We start from the raw sequence: 14,179 nt of genomic DNA, 5'->3' as shown, positions 1-14,179 counted from the left end.
CTGCTGTGTGTTAATCTGCAGATGACATAAGGTATGGTAGGTATAGAGTTGTCTCATGAAAGGATGGATTTTTAAATGTAGTAGGAGCATGACTGATTGCAGAAAAGGACTAAAATCAAGTGAATAACACGAATATATGGCAAGTGCTACCATATGGTGAGCATATGTTTGTCTGTATTGCTAGAGAGCAGATCCTGGAAACATTAAAGGACAAAGAGAAGATGAATCAGTGGTGTCATGCTGTCAGTCATGAAGCAAGTTTGTGAGCAGCAAAACTGACAGATCTTGGTGTAATTTTAATTTATGTCTTGTATTTGATAGCTCATTCACTTATTTCTAGTAAAATGCAAATCTGCCTGATGCCTCTCACATTCAGTATGAAAACTCATCATCTCTCAGTGGTGTGTGTTTTCCAGTTTTTGGTGCCTAATTAAGACTGCACTCAAGCATCCTGAATCCTATGTTGAATGTTCAGCTACTTACTTGCATGCAAACTTGCAGTAGCACTGCATCTTTGTGACTTCAGACTCTTGAAATTAGCAAATGGGCTCAAAAGCCTTTAGCATGAAACAAGTAAGATTGAAAGACATGCATCAGGATTGCATAAACCTTTCTTAGGAAATCAGGCTAAAACTGCAAAAGACATTAACTGGTGCATTCAACAGGAGCTGGCTGTCCTGGCAAAAGAAAGCTCCTGCACCTTTGGCAGATGTGTCACAGAAGGCTGTGTAGAGGATATCCAGGAGTTGAGTGCGAGGTGTCAGAACAGGAAAGCTGGCCATGTGTGCTACCTTTTGCGCTGAGGACACATTTCCATCCAGCTCAGGAAGAAAGGCCTACTCTCACTCAGCTGAGGGAGAATTTTTTTGAGTGAATAAGCTATTCAAGTTTCCAGCAGGATACCGTAAGTCTAATACACTGCAGCCACAAATACAAATGCCTCAACACCTCCACTGCCTATCAGAGCCCCTCAGTAGCAGTGTGGGAGTCATGGAACAGCTGAGAATGGTAAAAAGTCTACAAAATTACTGGGCCGTGAGTCACCTGCAGAGAAGCTTGAATTATTTTTTTTTCTAAAACCAGGACATTGCAATGGGGCAGTGTCTCACTGTGATCTCTTTAAATCACTAGCCATTTAAGAAGAAATACTGGGTTTGACAAGTATTTAACTATGTATTTAACCTCAGATACACACCTAAGTGTTGCAGACTTAAGCAGGACTGAAGCATTTGCCTGCAGCATCTTAAATGAGAGCTGAAGCCTTATCTATATTTTGCATTATGCACAGATTATGTGGTGGAAGAGGAAAAATATCCAAGAAGAAGAACTTTTTATTTCCTGATTTTTAACACTTCTTTTAACTAAAATAATATATACTCCTCTGATTCACTGCTTGTAGTTCAAACATTGGTTAAGGCCTGAGAGGTTGAAACTTTCAACAGGGAAATACTTAGAAGGCCAATATAACCTATCCAATTCTTACTTTGAAATGACTCCAGGTATTAAAAGCATGAGATGTCTTTGCCCTCTGATGACTTACTGAGATATTTGCAACATTAGCCATGGAAAATGACCTTGTCTAACATAAATAACTGGAAGAACAAAATTCTAGTTGATCCCATATGAAAAGAATCACAGACTATGTACTATTTTGTCTCTGAGGAACAGGCTTTTTATCTCTGAAACCTGCAGCATGATTATTTTCTTTGGTTAACAGTTTTTCTAGTATTTGATCTTTGGTAATGAAATTTACCAGGTTTGTTTCCTAGTGAACATGAACAGTATCTATCATTCTGCAAGCCTGCTTGTTCTGTAGTTTTCCTGGGCATACATTAAAATGCATTCTTTTAAGAGAGTCTGATCTTGAAAAAAAATACACTTTTTATACTTCTCTTTACTGTAATTTGTAAGGTAATTAATTTCACTTCAGTGAAATTTAGTTAAGTTCATGGAAAAAAATCTTTGTAGGCTTTGCTTAATAGATTTTTTTTCCTTTCGGTGGATTATTCCAACAGAATTTAGTAGGGACAAGAAGTAAATGCTTTAAAAGTGAACAACATTTTTTTCTATAGAATTTATCAACCACACAAACAGAATTTTTATAGTTTTATAACCTCTCCACTTACTTTTTTACCTGTTCCATTTCAATGTTCATAACAGATGCTGTAGAGCTATACTTTCAATTCCAAATGCATATTGTATAGATCATATTCTACAAGGTTTTCCCAATATGTCTATCTATCTCTGTATGTGTAAACATCCATTAGAATGTTTACATTCATTAGAATTCATTAGTGGCTGAACCACTTCTATTGCTATTGGTGTAGAAGCTTCTGCATGAGTGATGGTAGGCCTCTGTTGCCTGTGGAAGTTGTCTTCTTGGCGTGAAGCAATGGTTAATGGATTTCAGGAGGCATGGTCAGAACTTTGATTTTCTAAACTAACACTGGAGATGGTGTGGGTTACGCTGTTGCTAATGTTGGGACCACTGGGAGGGAGAATCATAGGATAGTGTCCCTTGGCCAGGGCTCTGGGATCCTCTCACAGGAGCTATTGCTCATGTACAAAAAGAGACAGCAAAATGAGACCTAGCTAAACTGTGAGGAGGCTTATCAGGCCACAACTGCAGAGATCTGTAGACTGCTAGCACTCTCTATTCCCTTTCTCCCTGTCCACTCCAATCCTCACTATCAACATCATATCTTTCAATACCTCTCAGTCTCCAGTGCTAGAGCTCTGAATGGTGTTGCCAAAGCACCACTCTTTGGCCCCCAAATGCTCTGTCATCCTCCCTTGGCACAGCCACATTCTTTAGTGGTGGAGGTAAGTGCGTCTGCCATTTTAATTCAACTAAACAATTTCACTGCAGGCACCCAGGATTCTAATGGTGCTCTGTTAAATATTTCTCAGTCCTGGTACACAACAGAAACCTGGGTAATGGTCTGCTTCCCCTCAGACATGGAGGGAAATTGATATACATAGAAAGAGAAAGCACCTCTCTCTCTTTTCTTCCTTATGTTTACCTGGAACTGGGTTTCAGACAAGGAAAGTTGTCTTCCTCTTGGGTGGGTTTCTCTGCCCAAAAACGGGTATGTTAGACTATGTTAGACTCATCTGTTTGAAGGGCTCTTTAACACAAAAATGCTGGACATCGAGGCATTGGAAACACTACCTTCAAGCTTGCACCACAGAAGTGAGAGTATAGAGTATATTTTCTTATTTTAAACTAAGAAAAGAGGAGTTTCTTCTCACAGGGAGTAGAGGGTGTGAGAAAGAAGGAGGGTGTTTAAACGGCAGGTGACAATGTCCTTCACACTGCTCAGTGATGAAGCTCAGAAGACAGAAATAGACAAAGTGACCTCATGGCTTTGAGCAGCAATGCCTATGAGACAAAAGAGAGGCTTTAAAAGGCTTGTGGAGCTGATAGCAAAGGGCTTGGACACCTCACAGTTTTGGTTCTGCTCCAGCAGGGAACTTTTCATTGCCTCTCTCTGTTTATGGGGAGTTGTGAATTAAACGGGCTTTGTGACATGCCCAGTTCTCCAAGTCTGGAGTCTGCCTTCTCAAGCTTGGATCAGCCTTATGCAGGTATAGATGTCTCTTTTTTTTTTTTTTTCCCTTCCTTTTCTTTAGATTTTTATTTTCTGCCTTTTTTTCTTTATCTTTAACCTTTTATTTTTTTCTTTCCTTTTTTTCCCCTTTTTGTTTCTTCCTCTCCTCTCCTCTCCTCTCCTCTCCTCTCCTCTCCTCTCCTCTCCTCTCCTCTCCTCTCCTCTCCTCTCCTCTCCTCTCCTCTCCTCTCCTCTCCTCTCCTCTCCTCTCCTCTCCTCTCCTCTCCTCTCCTCTCCTCTCCTCTCCTCTCCTCTCCTCTCCTCTCCTCTCCTCTCCTCTCCTCTCCTCTCCTCTCCTCTCCTCTCCCTCTCCCTCTCCCTCTCCTCTCCCTCTCCCTCTCCCTCTCCCTCTCCCTCTCCCTCTCCTCTCCTCTCCTCTCCTCTCCTCTCCTCTCCTCTCCTCTCCTCTCCTCTCCTCTCCTCTCCCTCTCCCTCTCCTCTCCTCTCCCTCTCCCTCTCCCTCTCCCTCTCCCTCTCCCTCTCCCTCTCCTCTCCCTCTCCCTCTCCTCTCCTCTCCCTCTCCCTCTCCCTCTCCCTCTCCCTCTCCTCTCCTCTCCTCTCCTCTCCTCTCCTCTCCTCTCCTCTCCTCTCCTCTCCTCTCCTCTCCTCTCCTCTCCTCTCCTCTCCTCTCCTCTCCTCTCCCTCTCCCTCTCCCTCTCCCTCTCCCTCTCCCTCTCCCTCTCCTCTCCTCTCCTCTCCTCTCCTCTCCTCTCCTCTCCTCTCCTCTCCTCTCCTCTCCTCTCCTCTCCCTATTGTTTTGCCTATTCTGATTTCACTCTTGCTCTTTGCCTTCAGCAAGTCATCTCAGAAAGATTTCTTTTTTTTCTTAAACCGTTGTGGGAGACTGTATCTTAAATAGCATGATGATTTTTCTGTTTGGAGGATTGGAATAATTAGGTATGTGCTTTACCTTTGATGAGGAGAAAGTAGGAAGAAGTAGGTGAGTAGCAGATCCCAGGGGACCTTATTTGCCAGCTACTTCAGAGCATCAGGCAGTTCAGAGGAACTTCCAAGCAAAGTTGTACATGGATGCTAATGCTGAGCCAGGACCATGAGCTGGTGAAGGCACAGCCAATGGTGTCTACTGCTATATTTTCTCTGACAGCCCAGACTCTAGAGTTGAGTGCTTTTATGGTATTCTGCTGTCAGAAGTGGCTGCATGGACACTTTGGGAGGTGTAGGTTCCCAGCTGTTAACTCCTGATGCCAGAAACCCTCCTGTGAACCACTCAAGGGCCAGAGTTCACCTATTCTGCACTTGGCTAAGATTCTGTAATGCTGCTTGCCCTCCTTGTAAATTTAGAAGCAAAATACAAGCCAGGTGAGGTGTAGTAGCTTGTAGCAAGAAAGAAATCCCTGTTTCTTTCCTCCGTTGTGAACAACCCCCAGAGACACATGCATGCAGACTTCTAAGTGAAATGGACAAATCTTTAGGGATTGTAGCTCATTTCTGTCATGAAGATCTTTGAGGGCATGTCTACACTGTCCTGAAGAGCATTAAGTCCCCACAAAAATCTGGACGCTACTTTAGGCTTGGTTCAGCAAGATAGAGTCATTCTGTAAGGAAAGACTTGTAGAGAACCTTCACTTTACAAGTGCAAGTACAAACAGTGAGCCATTTTTTCGGCACTGCTTTTGCTGCTCCCAGTTTTTCGGGTGCAAAGGGGAGGAATGGACTGTGCATCCATATAAACTGATCTCAAACAAGAGAAGTCCTCTTGCTGAAATCCCAAAGTAGCAGCATGCAGTATGGAATGGCCACAAACCTTGGGAAGAGTCTCATATTTATTTTAAGCTTTCTGGAAAGATGACTACTCTGCCAATCAGCATCTTTCAACACGGGTTTAGAGAGGGAAGCTCTTTCTGCTGTGGTTACATGGGTGCAGTATGGAATGATGACACCTGCCATAATTTTGCAGTCTAGCCAGGTTTTAGGCAACACCTGCAGCCCTCATGAAAACAAGTATCCTTAGCTAAGCTTTCTGCCACCCACTTGTCACATTAGCAGGTCCCATTTGAATGAATGCTCTGTGATAAAAGGCCAGAAATGAGATCCTGAGAGGACTGAGCAGCTTCCATCTTCTCTGGAGCTAACACTGTGCTCTAGCACTACCTACAGCTCCTCTCTCCTCTTCTTTCCTCTCCAGCAGGGCATAATTTTGTACCTCTTTCTTGAAAATATCAGGGCTGGATAAGGTGCTACACATTTATTTTTTGGACAAATTATCAAGTGCAGGCATTGGATAGATATTTCATCTGTACTATCATACTGGAGGGAAAAAAAGACAATAGGAGTAAGGAAAAGAATGGAATGAAAGAATCAGAAATGGGTCTATGGTTTGTGGCGACACGAGCACGGTCTCTGCATACAGTTCCAAGCCAATATGTTTATTGCGAAAGCATTGCAGGCAAAGATGTTACAAGTGCAGACTTTTATTACTCACAGTTGACATACATTTTTCTAATGCAGTGTTGTCACACTCTAATCAGTTAACTTTCTATTGACATGTGCTTAAGCAAAGCGTACAATAGGTGTATGCTAGCAAACAGTCTTTTCAAACACTTCTCAACATATCCAGCCAAATCCTGCCTGGTCTCTCTCAGTTACTGATAAGGTGTACATTCCTAGACTCAAGAAAAAACACATCCATCTCAAAGCTATCTGAAAGCCTACAATGGTTTAGGTATGTGGGTTTTTTTTCTATATAAGTTTAGTGCTGACTTCTGTCACTTGAACACTGATTCAAAGCATGTCCACACTTTCCTTAGGGCAACTGAGTTTGGTTTTACTAATGAATCTTGTTCACCCCCTGCTGTCCCTGCACACGAGGCAGAGAACTCAGCATTCCTCCCTGGGGCTTTACTGACCACTGGGCTGGCAGAGCAGGTGGAACATTATCATTCCACAGTTCCATGCCAGTGTCCCAATAGGTGTTGGCTTTTCTGGGCAAACCTGTATAAGTGGATTGGTTCTGGCCTGGCTGATCAGTCGTGGGGTCTGGGCTTCCTGCTCAGAAGCAAATGCTCTTCCTTGCTGGGCAGGGGACACAGGCAAGGGACTATAGCAAGGGTGAAAATATGCCTCCTGCTGTTAGAGGGCTGCTGCAGAGAGCAGCAAACAGCCCTACACACAATGCTGCTGCAAGACATTCTGACTTTGTGGCTGGCACTATAAGGCCCAGAGCAGAAACAGCCCAGCTGTGCCTGCAGAGTGACTTTCCTATTGTGCACACGCATCCTCCATAAGGTAGAAGGAAGGCCTACAAAAAGCAGGGCTCCACCTTAAGGGTGTTATGTACATGGTAAAAATTCCCACAAGCAAGAGCATGCACTATAAAAATGCTGTGAGATACAACCTGGCACATGCTTCAGAAATAGAAAATACCATGTCTGACCAAGAGACAGAGACTGGCCATCAAAGTGGGGGGAGTTCCCTCCCCATACCTGAATGGATTTCTATTATGTGTGCAGAGAAAGAGAAAACTGCACCTGGATTTCTATCAGAAGTTCCTAAAGATACTATCAGCAAAAGCAGGAAAGAAAAAGGGCAGGGGGTGACAATGTGTTTCCCGGTATGGGCACTAGAATACCTATATCTATATCCCCATTCATCTTTGCCCACCCTGCTTTTTGCTGAGCTCTAAGCTTGTCTCCTTTTTTCTCTTGCAGAGCTCCACCGCCACGAGAGCATCCAAGAGAAGAATGTGAAAGAAGCCAAAACCAAGTGCAGAACCATTGCATCCCTGCTGACAGATGCACCCAACCCCCACTCCAAAGGGGTACTGATGTTCAAGAAGCGCAGGCAGAGGGCTAAGAAGTATACATTAGTAAGCTTTGGGAGTGTTGACGAAGACCGCTCCTACGAGGAAGAAGACGGAGTTTTTCCAACTAGTGAGTCTGAATTTGATGAGGAAGGTTTCTCTGATGCCCGAAGCCTAACTAATCACTCAGACTGTGACAACATTTACCTGGATATTGAAAAGTCCAAGTCTGACTCTGAACAGAAGGAGGAGAAGCAAAAAGGTTTGAGTGAGGCCTCAGGTAAAGGAGCACGATTATTTGAGCAGCAGAGGGAACGGGCTGGGAAGTACACAGTTGAGAAAGTCTCAGTGCAGAACAGCCCTCAGCTTGCCTCAGCTGCCCAGCCACAGCATAACTCGGTGAACGGAGATATGCCTGTGCCACAGAAGGCAAGCAGTGTGCCCCTCAGCATCCACCTGGAGGGTGTGCAAGTGCCCAACAAGCAGCCAGCCAACCTCCCCACTCAGCTCCTGGTTGCCCCTAGCCTCACTTCCTTCCCACCTCCCCCAGGCAACCCTGACCCCTTCTCTGCAAGCTCAACAAGCATGTTCAACAGGTCTGCAAGGCCCTTTACTCCTGGTTTCTCTGGCCAACGTCCAGCAACATCCTCTGTCATCTTCAGGCCATCTGCACCTAAAAAGCCTAGTGAAAATCTGGGTGGCCAAAGCACAACGGCACCCCCTTTCTCACCTCTGGCTCCAGGAACACCTGCCAATGCAGAAGTGCCAACACACCATGGTCCAGTCAGCTCTTCTACATCTCTGTATATTCCTGCACCAGGAAGGCCAACACCACTCCTGGACTCACAACCAAAAGAGGGAGAAAGTGCTCCAGAGCCTAAGCCTTCTCCCAACACTGCCCGGACATCCAGCACCTCTATCTTTCTGTCAGCTCCCTCAAAACCAGGAGGAGAGGTGGCCTCCACAGTGCAAATCCCTGGAACAGCCTCTTCTTCTTTGTATATTAGTCCAGCACCATCACAGCACATGATAAGCAGTTCCCCCATACCAAAGCAGCCTTCTCCTGCTGTCTCACCAGCAACGCCACGACCTCCTTCTGAGCCCTTAACTTCCAGGGAGCAGAGGATTGCTGTGCCAGCTCCCCGCACAGGCATTCTGCAGGAGGCTCGCCGGCGGGGCAACAAGAAACCCATGTTCAGTAAGATTGAGGAGAAGAAAAAGAATTCACCCAACCCTGAGCTCCTGTCTCTAGTGCAGAACCTGGATGAGAAGCCAAAAGGTGACCACCCTGGGGCAGGGTTTGAGTCTGGGCCTGAAGAAGATTTCCTCAGCCTGGGTGCTGAGGCGTGCAACTTTATGCAGTCCTCCAGACGCAAGTTCAAGACTCCACCTCCAGTGGCTCCTAAGCCTCAGCAGCAAGATGCTGGACTGGTAAACGGGGCCCAAGACATGCCTCAACTTAAAGGCAAGGGGGCAGAGCTCTTTGCCAAGCGCCAGAGCCGCATGGACAAGTTTGTGGTGGAGACAACACCAAAGCCAGAGTCCAAGCCCAGGACCCCTTCTCCCTCCCCTTCTTTACCCTCATCCTGGAAATATTCACCCAACATCCGGGCTCCCCCTCCAATAGCTTACAACCCAATGCATTCCCCTTTCTATCCCCTGGCAGCCAGCAAATCTCAGGCTAGCAAAGCAGAGAGCAAAGTGAAAAAGGCACCAGGCCAGAAATCAGGGATTAAGGTCATTGATGTAATGCGGCACCAGCCCTATCAATTAAAGTCTGCCATGTTCTGTTTTGGAGATCCCCCAAGCCCCAGCATTCAGGATTCTCCTAGTCAGCCAGCCCCACAGGCTAGCTCATCCTTCATGGCAGCCAAGCAGGTCCCTGTGAAAACAGCCAAAACCCAGGAGATTCGTCGTTTCTCCACTCCAGCTCCCATGCCAACCTCCACCAGCCTGGCACCCACTGTGCTTGTGCCCCGCTCGGCTACTACATTAGATGAGCCAGTGTGGAGAACAGAAATGGCCTCTCCTGTGCCTGCTACACCAGTGTCCTTTCAGGTGGAGCTCAGCCAGTCCTCTAAGCCATACCAGAGCTCCCCAGAGCCTGGGCAGGTGGGGCAGAGGCCTTCCCCAAACCCAGCCTCAGCCTCTCGGTTTCAGGTGGCCAGGCCCAAATTCTCAGCAGCAAGAACAGGGATGCAGGCCAATGTGTGGCGGCCAAGCTTTGGCCACCACTAAGGCAGCCACCCCTCCCATCTCATCCCAGGCCCTTCCAGAAATAGTGCTCATTTTGTCTTTCATGTCAGCTGAGTATATTGGGATAAGTTACATAAAATGAAGAAAAGAGAAAAAAAAATTACTCCTCTTCTGCATCACCTTCTCCTTCAGCTTCCCCTTGGACTCAGATGTGCAGCTTCATGGACAGACTTACTGGCTGTGACTACAGCAGAGGGAAGAATATGGAGAAAAGGCACCTGTGTGGTACATAGAGACTGGAAATTTGCACACAGCAGCAAAACTCGCCCCTGGGTGGGGGGGATGGCAGAGGTTCTCTCACATGAGGACATGGAAACAGCAGTGGTTTTCCCTTCCAAGGGCTTTGCAGCCACTCCTGAATGGAAGGAGACTGGGTGGGGCAAAAGCTATCCAGGAAGAAAGGATCAGAGGTACCATCACAGTACAAAAGCCCTAGCTTCTGTACAGAAGCCTACTTAGACTTTTCTCTGAGCCTGTCAGTGTGTGGACACACATCTCTGTGTGCCTACAGCCATGCACAGCCAACACTCAGCAAGGAGTGAAAGCAGAAGTGGGGCTTCACCTGGGTACTTCTGTCAGACTCCTCTCTGGAGGGGCATGGCAAAGAAGGCAAGAGAGCAGAGTGAGCAGAGGTGTTTGCACATGCACACATTGGCAGTGTGCCCTGCATGGGAGGGTGGCCATGTCTGCCTGTTTCTTCAGTCACCAGGGCTGGGGATGAAAAGGAGAGTCATACTAGCTGGCACTAAACAGGACTATCAGGTCTGGGAGCAGTTTGCTGAAGAGAGGTGTGGCATGGACTTGATGGAAATATCACAAGTTAGAGGAACTGTAGAAAGAAGTATCAGTTTTTGAGGATGCACAAAGTCAAAGCTAAGCTCAGGCAGTGGCTGGTTGACACAAGGAAGGCCCTGCAGCATTAGTCCCACTGGAACAGGATATAGATACTGCAAGTACAAAGGACGATTGTGTGGGAGAAGGTACAGTTGGCTTTAAGAGGAGGCAAGATTGAATATGCATTTGCACATAATTTTTTTGGTGCAGTTTAGGAGAGAAATGTGGCTAAATTGGAAATGTTTCCTGACATAAGACACTGAAAACTCTGTAGTGAGCTGGAAAACAGCCCCTTTACAGACACTTTCAGTATGGAAGTGGAGGACAGGAAGACAGTCATTCACAAGTAGAATTTCACACTAAGTTATTTAAGTATCCTTGGAGTCTATATGATGAGAACTGAAATGCTCTGAGAGTCCCAAGAATCAGCACTGACACACACATACAGAGCTCAGTTTGCTGGTGATGGTGGGGAAACAGGATTGTTATTCCTTGAATGTCCCAGGCTAATCTCAGCCTTAATCCCTATGCTAAATGCATAAGAAGAAAACATTCCTTTTCCCAAGGAAGAATTCAGGATATTAGTAGGCAATGTGTGTGTGTGCATGTCACCTGTGCTCTGGTTCACACACCCCCCTGCCATTTGTTTTTCACCCTTGCTCCCCCTTTTGTAGCAGCCCAGTGTGATCCTACAGGTACACCAATAAAGTATTACTCCTGAAGCACTTGCTCCGAACACAGCAGATGCTCCATCTGCAGGGAAGGGGCTTGCCACCTCTTCTTGCTGAGAGGTTACTCAGCCTTTTGCTAGACCCTCAGGAATGAATGCTGGAAGCAGGATGAGAGTCTTATAGCCCTGGTGGTGACGTGTCTTCTCATTACACTTGGTTCTCTCCTTCAAGCAGAAGCTATTCTCTGATTGGACTGTAGATGTACAAAACTGTAGCTTCTGGTGACAAGACAAGGAGTGCAAATGGGTCTGTAAGCAGTGCAGCTAGTGTGGTTTCACACTAAATCCAAGCCAATGTTCCTCCACATATCTGAGATTTGCAACATGTAGCTCTTCTCACAAAAGCTGGAGGCTCTACTTTTTCATGGAAGCTCTAAAATACTTCCTTGTGAGCACTTGGAGATTTTGCATGTGTTCTCTCCCACAAAGAAAAAGAGGGCTGGATAACCTAGGTAGCAGCTCTAGTCCCAGACAAGACTGGAAGGAAGAGAATGAGAGAAAAGGAAAAGTAATGCACAATCCTGCCTTTAAATCTTTCATGCTCTGGCTGGGCTCGTTTTGCAGGCCTGTCTGTGTTTGCTATGCACGTTCTTGGGACCCTGAAACACAGGATGAGCATACTGGGGAGGGAGTAGGACAGCACTTACATCTCACCTGGCAGACCATCAGCCATGGGAGAGGGTGGAGAGAAAACCTTTAGGAAGGTCTTGAGTTAATGAGCAAATAGGTGACTAAGTTAGAAGAAGTGCTACACCTGGTTGTATGATGTAGAAGTAGAATCCACTTAGCTCTGGTGAAGGGAAGCAGCCATGCTTCAAAATGTGACCTGTACAATTGCTTTCTCATGCATCCTGTGCTGCATTGCCTTGCTAATGTTTCTGGAAAAAAATCTTGTGTGCGGTAGCATGCTGAAACCTCTGTGATTCTTCCCAAACATGGGAAGAGGAGTCTTCAATTTTTCTAGGAAAGCTGTGGGAACGACCTCAAGGAATAGCCGCGCTCCAAGACCTTTATCTCTGGTCTCTTTGTGGGGTGCTGTCAGTGGCTAGTGAGTTTAGCTGAGGCTGAAAGCTAGTTCAGACTGAAAGCATTACTGAACTTAGGTATAGAGAGGGATTGTGTGGACCAGAGAAAGGATACTCAGGACAATTCTACAGTGAAGAAATAACTGCAGAAACTCTGAATCATGTTCAGTGTCCCTTTCCTTTAGGCCCCTAAAGGTAAATGCTCACAAGGTCTAAGTGTCTTGGGAAATTCCACTGGAAAAAAGAGAGGTCCATGCATGTAAGGGAGATTGTGTGTGGTTAACATTTCAGTGGTCCTGATGCAGATTTCTGGGAGATACTGATGAAAACTGAAAATTGATGGCCAAATACTGTTGAATGTTAGATGCAGGACCCAAGTGAGTAGAATAACTTTATTTGGTCCATCATTTCTGATAATGGAATGGGAAAGATATGAAAAAAAGAAAGGGTTCTTTTAGAGAACAAATATTAAATATCAGAGCAAGGAAAATAATCAGGACATCAGGGATCCTGCATTTCTGACATCTTTGGTTCAAAGCTAAGTTTAGAAGCAAAGCACAAGTAGTTTGAAGGATCTCAGCCCTTCCTGATCTTTTCTGGATCCTATGCTAACCAAGGCTTGGTCTGCAGAAGCAGAGGGTGTTGCAGATGAGGCCTTCAGTGCTTGTGGAGTATCCCAAAGAAGACCTGTGGCTGTACATAGCATGAGATGAGAAATAATACCAAGATGTACCTGCCAAGATATAAGGATGAAACATGCACTACTGTTAGTGCCTGCTCATGAAAATATTGTGGCTAGCCTGGTAGAAAGGTCACAGGTGAAATTGCAAGGAATACTTTTGAACCATGTAAGTTTGTCTTGAGCCTCTCCAAATTTTTAAGTCCTCAGCTGTTGAACAAACACAGACATAAACAGTTGTTTGACAAGTTTTAGCTCCTACCTTCTAAGTTATAAGCTGCAGCAGTAGGCCAAACCCCAGTGTTCCCTTGTTAAGCATTTAAAGATGTTGCATGAGCTCCAATTTAAAGCTGCCTATCATCCCTCCTCTCTAACATGCTGCAGGTTACACAATGCAGCTATGGCAATTATGAGGGTGTATCTTTGCTTCACAAGTATCAGTCCTTTCCCTCTGGATATATGGGAATGCTTGCCAGAGATAAGCTCAAGATCCTGCAGCAGCTGAGAGGAAGAATATCCGAAGAAACTGGTGTGATGAGGAGTCACTGCTTGCCAGACATGAGCACAGTGCAAGCCAAGATTGTCTCTTGTAAAGTTATGCTCCCTTTCTGCTATAATATCCAGCATCCCTTACCCACCTTCTTCTCTGAAAATGGGAGCCCAGCAGCCCAGTACTCTGTGTGGTGGAAGATATGACCCCAGAAGGAGGGAGTTGACATCTTTGTTTATGGAAATGTTTCTTTTTCTTTTCTGCCCTTTTTTCCCACTCACCCCCACCCCCTTGTCTTTTTCTTTCTTTGTTGTTGTTGTTCCCAATTTACAGTCACTTTCCATTTGTTTGTGCAGAATAAACTTGTGATATGCACTTTACACGTGGCATTTTGTCCTCTTCTTTTCATGGGGCCCAGAAGGAATTGCCATGTCTATAGAACATGCAGTTAACACTTCCAACAAACTACTAAGGCCAAGAGAATATAAGGGATCCAGAAAAGGATGCGAAGTTTCAGCAATAGAAACACCTAAGTTTGACTTAAACCCCCTATACATTAAAAAAGTCCCATGCAAGCAAAACCATGAGATTCAAACCTTTGGTACTACACACTATAAGCCACTCTTACTGACACGGTGAAGAAATTTATGGGCCAGCCCCAGCTGTCCTGCCCCAGCCCTGCATCTCAGCCTGCTCTAATCTAAACCCTACCCTCTGCTTGTAAATCTGGTATCAATGGAAGTTTGTCAGCTTGGGTATATCCTAACCACTGAATGATTCAACTTATTATTAAC

At 45.5% G+C, this 14,179-nt stretch overlaps 2 protein-coding genes across 2 annotated transcripts in view; one reads left to right on the top strand and one right to left on the bottom strand.

The window, feature by feature from the left end:
- Positions 1–13,765, top strand: part of SYNPO2L (synaptopodin 2 like) — a 40,448-nt gene extending 26,683 nt beyond the window's left edge. The window contains 1 exon segment of the mRNA XM_068139807.1: positions 7,280–13,765. Coding sequence (XP_067995908.1) covers positions 7,280–9,609 — 2,330 coding nt within the window. The 3' untranslated portion in view covers positions 9,610–13,765.
- Positions 1–14,179, bottom strand: part of SEC24C (SEC24 homolog C, COPII coat complex component) — an 85,945-nt gene that overhangs the window by 64,397 nt on the left and 7,369 nt on the right. The window lies entirely within an intron of this gene.

This window comes from Melanerpes formicivorus, unplaced genomic scaffold, assembly GCF_026170545.1.
Source record: "Melanerpes formicivorus ecotype bairdi unplaced genomic scaffold, bMelFor1.0.p_v2 SCAF_6, whole genome shotgun sequence".
Taxonomy (NCBI): Eukaryota; Metazoa; Chordata; class Aves; order Piciformes; family Picidae; genus Melanerpes; species Melanerpes formicivorus.
The sequence above is the reverse complement of the archived record's forward strand: the minus strand, read 5'-3'. Positions and strand labels throughout refer to the sequence as shown.